Source organism: Cyrtonyx montezumae, unplaced genomic scaffold, assembly GCF_038088225.1.
Source record: "Cyrtonyx montezumae isolate F1298 unplaced genomic scaffold, pur_monq_1.0 scaffold_8, whole genome shotgun sequence".
NCBI classification, from domain to species: Eukaryota; Metazoa; Chordata; class Aves; order Galliformes; family Odontophoridae; genus Cyrtonyx; species Cyrtonyx montezumae.
In genome coordinates this window covers 57,174,560-57,188,650 of record NW_027072089.1, presented here as the reverse complement: position 1 = coordinate 57,188,650, position 14,091 = coordinate 57,174,560, and the positions used below count along the sequence as shown (strand labels likewise).

Sequence of the window (14,091 nt, the reverse complement as noted above, 5' to 3'; positions counted from 1 at the left end):
GAAGGAAATATTATTAGCTGGGTTCATTTATGGAACATAATTAAAAATATTTTCATGGAGCACAATATTGTTAAAGTTTCATTGAAAATACTCATTTTAATATACCTGTTAACACCTACCTTCTGTCACTGCAGGTAGAGCGAAATAGAATTGAGCAAGTTTTAAATGACCTCTAGAAATTCCTAAAAAGATTCAGAGTAAATACTGACAGAAGGTAAGAGAGACACACAAGGTAGATTAGCTGTGCTTAAAAAGGTGTGAAAGTGATCCTAGTATGTACTACAACTTTGAAGTCTGAGGCAAGAGGGCTCAGATTGTAGTAATTAAATCATGTAAGGCCTTGTGTAGTGAAATGCTTCCAGTGCTGTTCTAACTCATAGTGGATGTCCATGCAGGATCAAATCAGAACAGTGTAATGTAAATCCCTTCAGTGACCTGACTGAGTTGTGTTGAGATGGGACGGGCTGCTGTGGTCAGAAAAGAAAGCGGGGTGAGACCTGCAGGCTGCCTTGAAAACCACATCAGCAGCACACTGCAGAATAGATCTGTTCCCTTTCTGTATCTGTCAGAGCTCTGCAGAGCTGGCATAAACAAAAACCAGCGAGTGGACTCCTGAAGATGAATCCTTGTTAAATAGTGTGGGTACAAAATACTTACTTCGAAAAGGAAAAAAAAAAAAAGTACTTAGAATCTTGTTAGCAAGGAAGCTGACAGTAGAAAAAACACAGCCGGCGCAGCAATTTCGCTTGAAGGAGCGACTTGGGTGGACCTCCGGGGCGGCAGGGGGCGCTCCTGGGGGAGGCGCGCTCTCCACGGCGCCGCGCGCGCTGCCCGCCGCTCACGTGGGCGGCCGTTTCCGGGCAGGCTCTCGGGGGCGGAAGGGGGCTCCGCTGCCGCGTGGTTGCTGAGGGGCCGGGGTGGCGCGCTCGGGGCCCGGCGGCGCCGTTGTGCCCGCGAAGGAGGACGGAGGAGGGGAAGGAGGCGGCGCGGCCCTGTCCGCCCCGCGCCGGCGGCCGCCTTTTGTGTGAACCGCCCCCTTACCTACGCGGGAAAGCGGCCGCCGCGTCCCGCGGAACCGACAGCCGGCTGGAGGGCGGCCCCGCCGCACGGCACGGCACGGCACGGCACGGCGCGCGGCCGAAGATGCGCCGGGAGGAGCGCGCGGCTGCCTAGGCGGGCCCCGCCTGCGTCGGGCGGCGGGTACGGTACCGGCGGCGGGAGAGCGGGAGGGGTGCGGGGCGGGCTCCGGGCCCGGCCCTGTCCGCCTCCTGAGGTCCGCGCGGGGCCGGGTTCGTGGGATCGCGGTGGAGCGGCGCTCCGTGCGGCACGCCGAGCCCGGTGCGAGGGAGGCCGAGCGGCGCCCGGAGGCGTCACGAGCGGGCAGGGCCGGGCTGGCGGAGCCGCGTGGCTCTTGGTGCTTCGCTTCGAGCCGGAGGCGGTGGGTGCGCTCGGCTCGGTGCTGCCGCGGGAGGGCCGGCAGCTGGACGGCTGGGGCTGCGCGCTGTGTTTCGCCTCGCTGAGACGTGCTTGGAGCCGTGCGCGGGCTTGCTGGACGCCTCGTTGCTCCGGTGTTGTCACAGCTCTGCTTTTGTAAATGTTTTCCCTCCGGTCTGGCCTCCTGCAGGACAGCTGGAGACAGGCGCCTTGAGGTTTCTCGGAAGTTATTTCTAAAATGTGCGGTGCGAGATAAACTGCTGCTCCCTGCTAGAGGGAGGTGGTATATTTTATAGGCTTTCTCCTTTAAAGTAACTGTAATTTTATTTTCGTGCGTGTATGTCTCCATTTATAAAGGTAATGTTAAGTGGAAGGCAGATGCTTCATCATGTAGGGTGAGACTTAATGTCTTTTAAAGCAAGCATGGCAATAAATGTGCATAGAATCATTCAGGTTGGAAAAGAACTACTAAGACCATCTGGTCCAACCATCAGCCCACCCCGCCATGCCCACTGACCATGTACCTCAGTGCCACATCCACATGGTTCTTGAACACCTCCAGGGATGGTGAATCCACCACCTCCCTGTGCAGCCTGTGCCACTGCCTCCCCGCCCTTTCTGAGATGAAATTGTTCCTAATATCCAACCTGAACCTCCCCTGCCACAGTTTAAGGCCATAATCTCTTGTCCTGTTTTTTTTTTTTTTTTTTCCTAAGGGAGGAGACTGACTCCCTCCTCGTTATCAACTCCTTTCAGGCAGTAGAGTGTGAAAGGTCTCCTGTGAATCTCCCACGCTCCAGACCTCTCACAGCTTCACTGCCCTTCTCTGAACACGCTCCAAGGCCTCACTGTCCTTCTCATAGTGAAGGGCTCAAAACTGAACATGCCACCTGAGGCGCAGCCTCACCAGTGCTGAGTATAGAGGGAAGATTACCTCCCTGCTCCTGCTGACAGTGCGTGTTCAGCTGTTTGTGCAATTGAGGAGAGAAGAAACTTTGTTTTATTTTTCCCTAAAGGATAAATGAGGTTTAAAAAAACACAAAACAGATGAAACCCCAAAAGGTTATAAAACCAGAAAGCTAATGTGTCTTGTTTTTAAAGGACTAAAACCTAAGGTATTTTTAAAACTTTTCAGACGTTAAATATTAGAGCAAAACTTCAGTTCAGGCAGCCTTACGTAGAGCTATGATGTGGATATGAAGTAATATAATGCAGCACAGATGTACCAGATCTGAAGTCCATTGAAAAATCATCTATGGGATTTTATTTGCTAGAGTGAGTGGTGATCACATCTGCTTTATAATAAGTTTTGCCACCAATGTATACTTTTTTTAAAAATAAAATTAGCATTTAAATGTTGAAACTTATGTTCACAATGTCATATATTAATAATGTCCAAAAGCCAGTTACCCACAGAGTGGCTCAGAAGAGAGATTCCCTTATACTGAGAAAGAATCAAGTTTATAGGCCTGACAGCAGGAACCTTTAAAGCTGGATTTAAGTGCTGGATGCATTGAGATCTGGAAGCAATCAGATTTCCAGCTGTGAAATGTTAAACATCATAACCACTTTCTACTTAATCTCCTTCCTTCCCCTTTTAAATTGTAGTAATCTCCACAAATGCTTCTAGGGCTCATCAGACCATGGATTTGTGGTCTTAATTAACAGAAGTCTGAGTGTGATTTGTGCCTGATGTTGGGTATTGTGGCCTTCAGTTTAAAAGTATGGGAATGGCGGGGGAAGGAATGTAAGGAACCAGTGGTGTAGCCTGTTTTCTTTGATCTGGCTGATCTAAGCATGCTCTTACCTGTACAGATGTACTGAAGGCTGAGCAGAAATCGAAGCGATGGTTTGAATTTGTTCTGCTCATTGCATGTCTAGTCCAGTATGACAGTGCATCTAAGTAGAGCTGTTCATACCACCTTTTTTTTAATTCCTTATTAAATATGACTTAGCTTTTAAGCATCTTTTCACTCTCCATGTCCTTTTAGCCTTTTGTTGTTCTTTTTTCCTCCTTTCTTTTTGTTAGTCTTTAATGCACAGCTGCACTTTTGAAAGCATACTGGAAGTTTGCCTGGTCCTGTGTGCTGTGCTATCAATGAAGCTATCTCTTATAGGTATCTGTGGTTTTACCTGTGCAGATGAGTGTGCTGTTTGTGATGGAGTTGTTAGGCAACATGCAGATGAAATAAGACATTCCACTGAACTCTTTAGCCTTGACAGGTGCTGGGTATATAAAAAGTTGCTGTACCAGCAGGATTTTTTTTTAAAGAAAGAAACAAACAAAAAAACAAAGAACCCACAACTTCGACATATTCTTATAAAGCAGTGGAAGATGAAGATCTTCAGGTGATCTTTTTCAGTAAAGTTGTTCTCAGAGTGAAGACAACCAAAGGAACAGCAGCATGTTTTCTAGGCACTAGGACAGCTGTAGTGGATCAGCCTGCAGGTCTGCTTAGCTTAGCATCTTGTCTCAGTAGCAGGCAGTAGTTTATGCAGAGGAGATATGTAAAATCTGTAGCTTTCACTAGGAGTTTGCTGCTTTTTGGTGAAAAATGTTTTGTGTTTAATCAAATTGAAATTCTGAATGTCTTCTTGCAGAGAATCAGGATGACTAAAAAAAGGAAACATCAAGAAGACTTCCAGAAAGTGAAATTAAAAGTTGGGAAAAAAAAGCCTAAACTAGAAAATGCAACAGATACCACTTTCAAAACCAAGGCCATACAAATTCCTGAACAGCTTAAAGAAGATGGAATGCTTACTACGCAAAATAGAAAACTTAACATTAAGGTATGTTCTGGGCAATACGTTCTGAATTGACAGATAGTGACTTGATGTTTGCTTGACTTTGCTTTGCTTAGAGGGGAGATGGTCACAGACTGATGCACAGGAAATTTGGCACAAATGTGTGTGGGAACTTCTTCACAGTGCAGTGAAGGAGCACTGGCACAACTGCACAGAGAGGTGGTGGAGTCTCCTTCTCTGGAGACGTTCAAGGCGCCTACCTGTGCAACCTGGGCTAGGGAGCTGCTTTGACAGGGAGGTTGGGCTGGATGATCCCTTCCAACCCCTACAGTTCTGTGATTGAAGTTCCTGTAATAGATTCTAAGAAAAAAAGATGGATGTAAAAAAAAAGAAAAACCAACAACAAAAAACCTAGGCTGAGCCATGAACTGAGTGACTTAAATTTCTGGGCCAGCATATAACTCATGGCTGGGCTTTTCAGCAATGGAAGGCTGAAGTTGTGTGCTCTTCTAAGTGTTAATTAATTAATTAATAATTAATTAATGCTGTTTTTGAAAGTCTTAGATTAAAATGTAAGAGCTGGGTTTCAAAACCTCTGCTAAGTCAGTAGGGTTGTATATATACTTCAGAATGAGAGTTATCTTGTTACCTGAAGAACAAGTGGTACATTGTTTTTCCTGTTGTTTGAATGTTGCTGATTTGGTCATTGTTACACCACGTATTTGTATAATATATTTGTTTAGAAATTACATTGGTTTTACAGACAGCAGTGCATTGTTAGAACAGATTCTGTATTTTTTAATGTTTAGGAGAAAAAAAGTACTAGAACGTAGGTAAGGAAGTCAACAAGTTTAGAGTAATGGAGATAACAAATATGTTTCTTTCCTTGCAGGATTTACTTTCACAGATGCACCATTATAGTCCTGGGGTTAAACAAAATGCGCTTCTCGGGCTCAAAGAACTCCTGTCTCAGTATCCGTTTCTAATTGATGCACACCTTTCAAACATAATTAGTGAGGTGGCAGCAGTGTTTACAGACAAAGATTCTGGTGTCAGGGGAGCGGCTGTTCACCTGCTTCAGTTCTTGGCTTCAAAAATAAGAGCTGAACAGATTGCTCCATTTTTTCCTTTGGTAAGTGCCCATCTCTCCAGTGCCATGACTCACATCAGCGAGGGAATTCAGGAGGATTCATTGAAAGTCTTGGACGTTTTATTGGAAACGTACCCAGCTCTTCTTACAGACCGCAGTAGTATATTACTGAAGAATTTTGTAGAGCTTATTTCTCACCAGCAACTGTCCAAAAGACTGAAAAGCAAAGACAAACTTTCCTGGATGCTGTCTGTTAATCCAAACCGCAGAGTAACATCTCAGCAGTGGAGATTAAATGTACTTACCAGGCTCAAGAAGTTCCTCCAGGCAGTGGTGGATGGATCTAATGAAATGGAAGATGAGGGGCTTCAAGAACAAAAGGATAGCCCTCATTCTGTGAGGAACCCAGTGTTTATAAGCTGGAAGGTCCATGCAAATAATCAACAACACGTACATCTGTATCAGAATGATGGCTTACGACCAAAGATGAACTCATCATTTAGATTGAGGTGAGAAAAGTTTAATTCCAAAATAACTTAATGTTAGCTGTATGATCACAGTTAATGGTAAACTCTGGCTTATTGATCTTGAAGGTAACTATTTAGTTCTTACTGTGGCATTGCCTCTGAAGTGTCTTCCAGAGCATATAGGGTAGTGTGAAGTTTTACTGCAGTAGCTTGAAAACTGGGCAGTACTCGGCGGATGAGTGGGCTGTGTGTGTAGATAATGAGCTTTCTTGCTAGCAAGTTAAAACTTTATGATACAATAATACTGGAAGAACAACTCTTCTCTTGAGTGTTTTCTTTTTGGATTGCAAACCGAAGACTACAAGTTATTGCAGGATATCAGACGTGTAGGGGCAAGCAGACACATTTCTCTGTACTGAATGTAAATGTATTTGTTATGCAGTGGTAATGAATTTGACTGAAATTTTATGCTTTTACCTTAGGAAGTATAATAGCCTTAGAAGGAGTCTAATTTCTTCTTCTTGAAGTAACCTCTTTGTAAAATAGTATGTCTGGCTGTTTGAAGTTCCACTGAGTTTCCAGTCCTAGATGTTCTTAATTCATCAGTTTATATCTTCACTATGAATAAAAGGTGTTTCTTCTGAGACACATTACTGAAAGTGGGAAAAGGTGTAATTTGTTTAGTCACAGAGAGGTCTGTGTGGTTTTTAGTAATTCTGTAAATAGGTCTGAGGTGAAGTTTAGGGGAGAAGTAACTAACAATATTTGTTACTCTCCCTCTTTTCTGGTTCACTCACTCCTCAAGCCAGAGGGGAGCCTTCCCTCCCCAGCTTTTTTCTTATGGTAACTTTGAATGTTGCCATCCTCAAGTATATGTGCTTCTGTAGATGTTACACGTGTGGTGACAGAACACCTGGAAGGAGCTACCTGGGGGGGGAAAAAAATGTTGTTTAGCTGTTACGTTACTTTTAGTCCATAGATTTCAAAGCAGTTTGAAGAGAAACCACAATCCTTGTTTTACTGCTGAGGAGGACAAACTACACTTAAGTGGGTTTGACCAAATTCGTCTTAAGGAGGTCAGTGACAGAAAAAAGATATATAAAACCCACTGTGTTGCAAACTAGGTTTTTAATCCATCATTAAGTCTCCCTCCTATCTTTGAAGGAGGCACTGAAGGAGTGGTGTTCTCCTTTAGTACCACAGGTCTTGGTCTGAATTAGCAGGTCTTTTCCATCTCCGTGTTGGTGACGTGCGAGTGACTGTTTCATTCCTGTTCTCTTAGGCTTCCTCTTGGTAGAGAGTGGATTACTTAGAGTAGTTACAGGACTCTTATGTTAAGGTAATTAAAATGTGCAGCGTATTCTTAGGAAAGTGACTGTTAACTATAGCATAGGAGTTCAGTCACAACCAGCAGTATCTGCTGCGGTGAAAGCCAGTCTTGAGGCAGCAGAGGGGGTTCACTGCTTAGTGAAGAACAGTCCTAAGGATTTCATCTGTGCAGTCAGCATCGTACAGTTAGGGACCGCAGAATATCAGGGGATTCTTTTATTGTGCACTGAATGATACGCAGTGTGTGATGTTCCGTGCCCTGTAGTAGTTAAAGGTGCATTGTATCCAAGGTCTAGGAAAGTAAACTTTACATCTGGTGTCACCTGAATTGGATTCCCCTTTTCTGAGGAGCTAGATTTCGGTGAAACATCGTGATCCACTTCTGGTTATAAATACTTTCAAAAAGCCATTTGCAAGCGTGAGGAGGAGCCAGAAGAGCAGAAGGAAACATTGCTAACATCCAAAGCAAAGTTGGCAGAGAAAGCTGTTGGGAGCGGAGCAGAAGAATGGAAAGAGAAAGCCTACCCGTACAAGGTACTTGAATATTCTTTTTATTGCATATGCTCATGGCTTTGGTGTAGGCTTTTTTTTTTAATTATTTTTCAAGGACTCATAAAGCTTACTTTACTGGATATTCATGGTGTATATTAAGAGCAAAAAGTATTCTGCTAGCTTTTGTATTTGATGTAAGAAACAGGATGGATACCTACAGCATGAAGCCCATCTCCGTGAAATCTTTTCTGAAGAAGCTTAGTTCTTTTTCATCCAGTCCCAATGATGGGGATTTTCATTTTTTCCTCCAGTCCCAATGACAGTCATTCTTTTGCCTCTGCTGTGACCGTTACTTATAGTGACAAAAATGACCTCAAGTAAGAGGTGTGAAAGGTCCTTAATGCTCTTTGAAGCTAAAATCTCAAACAGTGTATTTTTCTTTTTTTTTTCTTTGAAGAAGTCAATGCTGAAGTAATGAAGTCTTAACTATAGGTAATAAGAGCCATTCAAGCCAGAAATAACTATTATTTGCATCGTGTGTGCGTTGATGATAAAAGGTCTCATCACCAATACTACAAATAAGTTTCAACTTTATTCCTTAAAAAGTACAAATATCACTAATATTATTTCAGTTTTTTTTGTTGCCAATTTGTGTTTTTCTTGGAAGTTCTATAGTTAGGGGGTGCCAAATCCTAGATAATCTAGTGATTACAGAACAAGGTTTTCAAAACAGGCAGCAGTGTCAATGTTTGGTAAACTGTAGATCCCTTCTGAGCTTGGCATGCTGAATGGTCCAGCGGTGCACATCATAAGACTATTATATCCTGTCGTGTGTTAGGTTTTCCTACTATATGTGAATAAAAGATCATAATAAGTAAATTACTGGGATGTTCTCTGCCTTATGTGCTGACTGCTGCATTCTGCATCAAATTCATTTCAGGTTTGGGAAAATGGAAGGCCTGCACAACTTGAATTTGGTGATACCAAGGTGTATGATCTTGTTTTGGACTGGAAATGGTACTGAAGCAAAACAGTAGAGCATCTGTTCCTGCTGAGAAAGGACAAACTGAAGCTGCATTGTAAATTGGAGAAGACTTGAGTGGCTAAAATGGAAGACAGCATAGTAAATACATGCTGTGACCTGTGTATCAGATAGACATGTGGAGAATTAAGCTGAGTGTTTTTCTGCTGATGGATACACCTGTAAGGAAGAGGAGCTCTGACTTCAAGACCAAAAAAAAAAATTGATAACTTCCAGTGACTTCCTATTTTAAGCAGCTGGCAGTTGTTTTCCTATTTTCTGTTTCTTTTGTGCTTCCTTGACGTTTCTTTCCAAAATTTCTTTTGCTCTCCTACTCTCGAGTTGTAGATACGCTGCCACAAAAAATAATTGTTTGCTATTTTTCAGAAGAATGTTAGCATTTTAAGGGAAGTGACAGCGTAAAGGGCTGTATGTATGAGTGTCTGACAGCTCCCCTCACTGATATTTTCTCCCGATGTGAAGATAAGGTGCTTTCTGGCTTTTTCTCAGAGCCACCCTACCTTTAGGGAATACTGATAATGGACATGTGGCAAAAGGGTCAACACTTCATTTGACATCCAGCTTTCCTCGTTCCTGTGTCCACGTGTTGGCAAAGGATATTGCACTCTTCAAATGCATGCTGAACAGATTACACTTATACATGTAATCTGTTACTGTCAGCCAAATTTCATTGAGTCCTTTTGCTGTCTTACTTTGAATGTGTGAAAGAGAATATCTTGAGATGTATGAGCTTCTTTTGTGGGGAGATGTAAAAGTGTTCTTGCCCAGATACTTTCAGTATCTGGTTGAGTTCCTGTTGGCACTGCTTCTCTCTTCTCTGGGTTTTTATTTTTATTGTTCCCTGTTCCTTGTTTCAGGTATCTATTAAAATAGCTGATTGTGCATTATTATGCTTTTGTGCTGATATTCAGGTATTGCCAACTTCCCATGTTTTGTGCTGTTCTTCTAACCGGGTATTATATTTAGAGAAATGATGAAGAAATAAGACTTCAGATCTGTGTTAGCCAATTACTGACGCTATGCAATTTCAGCCAAGTCTTCTCACGTCATTAACATTTACAGGACAACTGTTCAGTAAAATTACAGGTATAAGCATATGTCAACTTTCTTGTCCTGTGATGCTTTAAGGCTCCGTGATGGCCGTAACTGGCCAGGTCAAATTTGTCTACCATGTATTTAGATGTCTACATTGGACTTAACTCACCCTAAACTTTGTAGTCTGAAAAATCTGATGCCTTAACTGTGGTGTCTACAGTGTGTAGACAATTAACAAAAAATGCTTTAGTTTAATAGGAGAAAAGCCCGATTAAGTTGACCAGGTATGTTGGTTGCTGCTGCTGAGTTTAGAGGATGAGGGGAACGTCACAGAAAGATGTAACTAATTGGATGGCGTGGAAATTGCAGAATCATCAGAGAAAACAGCTTTGTCTCTTTAATCCAATCTGAAATTGAACTGTTTATAAACAATCTGTGGCAAGAAAGCAAGTAGTGAGTCAAATCTAATTTTGAATGTGTGTCTGTAAGGAGAAGTATCTTTGAGAATATCATTGAAAAGGATTTAGTGGGAAATTCAGCATACATTTTTTGCATGCATTAGGAATTTAGAATTATGGGAATTCCTTAGCATGAGCATTCTGTGAAAAAATCTTCATGGAGTGCAGCATCAGCACTTGTAAGTTGAAGTTGTTATTGCTCTTCTGTGTTGGTTTTTTTTTTTTTTTTTTCCCATATCAGGTTTTTAGGGACCCATTCAGAAGTTTCTGTATTGCTTAAAAACAGCAGGAGTTCTTCAGGTGTTCCTTTCTTTAAAGAGTTTTCTTTACAGAATGGATATAAATTGTCTGAATTTATCCAGGAGCAGAATTTTGTCGTCAGTGTGGATAATCCCTAGAGAAGTGTTCTGAGAACCTCGTTTTTTTGCTTTCTAGGATATACGTAGTTTAAACTATCTCTTTATTTTTGGATAATTTTTGTCTTCATTAGCAAGTAATTTTAATAACTTTTGAGCCAGTCGCTCTCCAGAGCTTTATTCTAACTTAAACCATCACAATGGTAATTGATCTATTTTTGCTTAATTATTTTTCTATGATTATGAGCAACCATTGTGTTAGTTAATAATGATCTTCAGCAGTAACTGTAATAAACCTCATGTGTTTGAAGATACGTTGTAGTCAGTTTCATTATTTTGCTTCAGGGGACTTAAAGCTTTTTTATTCTGTTGTGCTGAGCACAGTGGAATTTCATCTGTTGCTGGAAATTGATATGATAATGCAAGTCGTATTTCTCCTTTTATGTAGACTTTACGTGTAACAATGGGATGTGAAATAATAACATGTAAGAAGCTGTTCTAGAAACACGAATATGTGGGGACTCAGGACCAGGTTTGTTGCACTTGGTTTGAGCTCCCTTTTAGATTGAAATATCTAGTGAGAAAAAAGGCTAACTTAGTGTGTTGAAAAATATATTTTTTACTATAAAGAAAGCAGGAAAGTGATTTTGCTCTAAACTGTTTTTAAAGGTGTGATCTTTATCTTTTTTCTTTTTTTTTTCTTTGCTTTTTGTCGTATAGGTCTCTGGCAAGTGTAATGGACAGTGCAGAAAAAGGCCTGTCCTCGGCTGAAAATTTGAAAGGTTTTATTGAGATAATAATTCCATTACTGATTGAGTGCTGGATTGAAGCATCTCCTGCACAATCAGCTCCCATTCTCGGAAATCTTTTGGAATCAGATTGTCAGCAACTTATGCAGCAAGTGCTTAGTATAATACATTTGTTGTGGAAGCTCACAAAGCGACACGATGAAACGTACAAAATGGTAAGGGAGAATTGAAATGTGGTGTAATAATGAGAGTCCATTTTTGTTTTGATCAGAAACCAGTGAGTTGGTTGGTGAGTTGGTGACTGGAAGTAGTGGAAGTATTTTATTGAGTAAGAGACAAAAAGCCTAGGCTTTGAGCAAAACTTGAGCTTGGATTTTTTTTTGTTTGTTTTAAGTCTTTAGGGAAGAAACCAGTGAACTCATTGCTCAGTTCAGCAGTAGTCTCCAGGAATCCTTGATGACTGCAGCACAGAAGGTTTTAAGACTGAAAGTCATACTGGAGAAGAGGAGCATTGTCTCCCAGATAACCTCTAGAATATAAATTTGAGGAAATGTGGAAGTGTTTGTTCATTTAACATGTTGAAAAGTTTTACACATTGGTGAAGCAGAGGTAAAAACAAACCCTAAGCCTTTGGAAAGGTAAGGGATGGGTGGAATGAAATCCTCTGACTGATTGGTAGAACTTACACTGCTATGCCATGACTGGTAGTATCCCCCATGGCACCGAATCAAAGCATCAGGTATTTTGAAAACATCCTTGAAGCATTTTTGCTCTGATTTGTCTCTTTACTTGATATATGGACTGCCTTTTTTGTTACTTCTGCTGCTCTTCAGAAGACCTTGCAAGCTGGCAAATGCATACTTTCCATTTCAGCTCTTGAGGCCAGTTGGAAGGAGAATCTTGGCAACAGCTCTTTGGTTTTGTCCGTGTATGGGTTTGTAGAACTACTCTGTATATGGAACATACAGAATAATTACTGGAAAAAAAATGTGGAATCAACCCATTAAAGCAGGGTTAGCCCACATACACAGCCTGAGGGGTGAATTTGATGTGTCCAAACAAAACATGCTGTTCCCATTCAACTTTTCATCCTTTTGCCAGGACTGCTTGTAAGCAGGCAGGATCTTGGGCACCTGCTGCTGCTGACCTTTTTTGTTAGGCTACTTCAGGGCTGCTGCCCTTGGCTGTAGGGTGCCTGCCTCTTGGTCACATGGAAGAAGTACTCCAGTGTCAAGGTGTGAGACGTTTTCTGTATGCACAGTTGCATTATGACCTCAGGGTGTTTAAAATAAAATGATGGCCGTGCAACTTATTTTTTGAGGATAGTGTATATTATAATTGTATCCTCTCTATTCCTTCATAGTCACCTTTATACTTAAAAGTGCGTTCAAATAGAGCTCAGTTTGAAAATGAAAGTGCTGCTCATTTAATAAGTCCTTGGGCTATAAGGACCAAAGTGGTTATTGGAGGCATCTTATAAAATTGCTCTGAATGTGCTTGTTAATCTTGGAAATAGTTTGGTCATTTTCTTTATACTTGAAAATAAAGATTATTGTGCTAGCAATGCAGGCATTTATGTGTGTGTTGAACAGTGACTGAGTGTCTGGTAACCCACAAACTACAATTATTTTTGAATATAACAACCTTTTTCTGTAAGGATAGACTTCTTAATGGAAGATGTCTCATATTTGTAGTTCAAAGCCTGCCAACATGTTAAAAATGGGAAAGATGAAGGCATTGTCAGAATATGTCTTTGGAAAATTCAAGACAGTCACTCCAAGTAACTCATAGCATCACTCTGAAAAGCTAATGTTAAAAGCATTTTCAGTTGATACTTTTAACTCCCTCGGTTTAATATTGCATATATCCACATTAGTGTTTGCTTGGAGCACATACCAGTCCATTTTGGATTAAATGTTATAATCTTGAATTGTATGCTGTGTTTTGTGAACCTTACAGTTTGTGCATGATGTCTTTCACTTACTAGCATTTTTTCTGTCGTCTGCTTTCCTTAATAGGAAGTATGGCTTCGAATGAATTACCTTGTTGATTTCAAGCACCACTTCATGCGTAATTTTCCTTACTCTTTACAAGAAACAGTAAAACACAAAAAGAAAGATGCATGCAAAGGGTAAGAATAAACTCAGTGTTGTGCGACAGCTATTAAGTTTCCTAAAATGAGACAATATGTGTGAGTCAGTATTAAGTTTCTGATAATTCTAAAGCTGTTTTTATCATGTGTTCCTTGGAAGGTCTGTGCAACCAGAGGGTTCTGGTTGTACTTATTAAAAGCACTGTATTAGGAAGTCATCTTGATCTCCTCCAGTAGAAACGAAAACGCTGTTTTAAAGAAGTGAAAGTAGTTTATTGAAAGCTTTTATCTGGAGTTTGCATATTGTTTAATAGTGATCCATGTTAATTATGAAACTAGTCAGATTCTGTTTTCTTGGTTGAATTGCATCAAAACATGGTTAAAACATGCTTCTTCAGCCACATCTGCTGGATGAGTACAGCTGGAGAGGTGCGTGGGTCTTGTTGTGCCTGACCTTTGTGGGAAGGCAGTATGGAACAGGCATGGAGAAGCTGAACAAACTCATGCTGTTCTTAGCTACTGAGCTGGCTAGCCAGAACAAAACATGGTTTTTGTTCTGGTACAGGCCAGTAGCAGGCTGTGTCCCTTTTCAGCTCCCAGAGGTCAGACTGTATTAGCACAGAGTCTGTTCCGGAGTTGTTCTCTGCCATTGCAGTCCGTGTAAATGGGTAGCAGCCAGCATCTGTATCATAGTACTACTGGTAGCATTTAACTCAGCATTTTCTGAACACAAAAAAAATGGTTAAAAGTTTGTGATCTGTAAATGATGCCGCCCATAGGTTGGGATTTATCTCCATGTATC

At 41.3% G+C, this 14,091-nt stretch overlaps 1 protein-coding gene across 1 annotated transcript in view; it reads left to right on the top strand.

Annotated features, from left to right (window-relative positions):
* Positions 1 to 1,122: 1,122 nt before the first annotated feature.
* Positions 1,123 to 14,091, top strand: part of TEX10 (testis expressed 10) — a 43,559-nt gene continuing 30,590 nt past the window's right edge. The window contains exons 1-5 of the mRNA XM_065753536.1: positions 1,123 to 1,200; positions 4,036 to 4,224; positions 5,072 to 5,778; positions 11,169 to 11,412; positions 13,216 to 13,328. Coding sequence (XP_065609608.1) covers positions 4,045 to 4,224; positions 5,072 to 5,778; positions 11,169 to 11,412; positions 13,216 to 13,328 — 1,244 coding nt within the window. The 5' untranslated portion in view covers positions 1,123 to 1,200; positions 4,036 to 4,044. The remainder of the gene's footprint in view (positions 1,201 to 4,035; positions 4,225 to 5,071; positions 5,779 to 11,168; positions 11,413 to 13,215; positions 13,329 to 14,091) is intronic.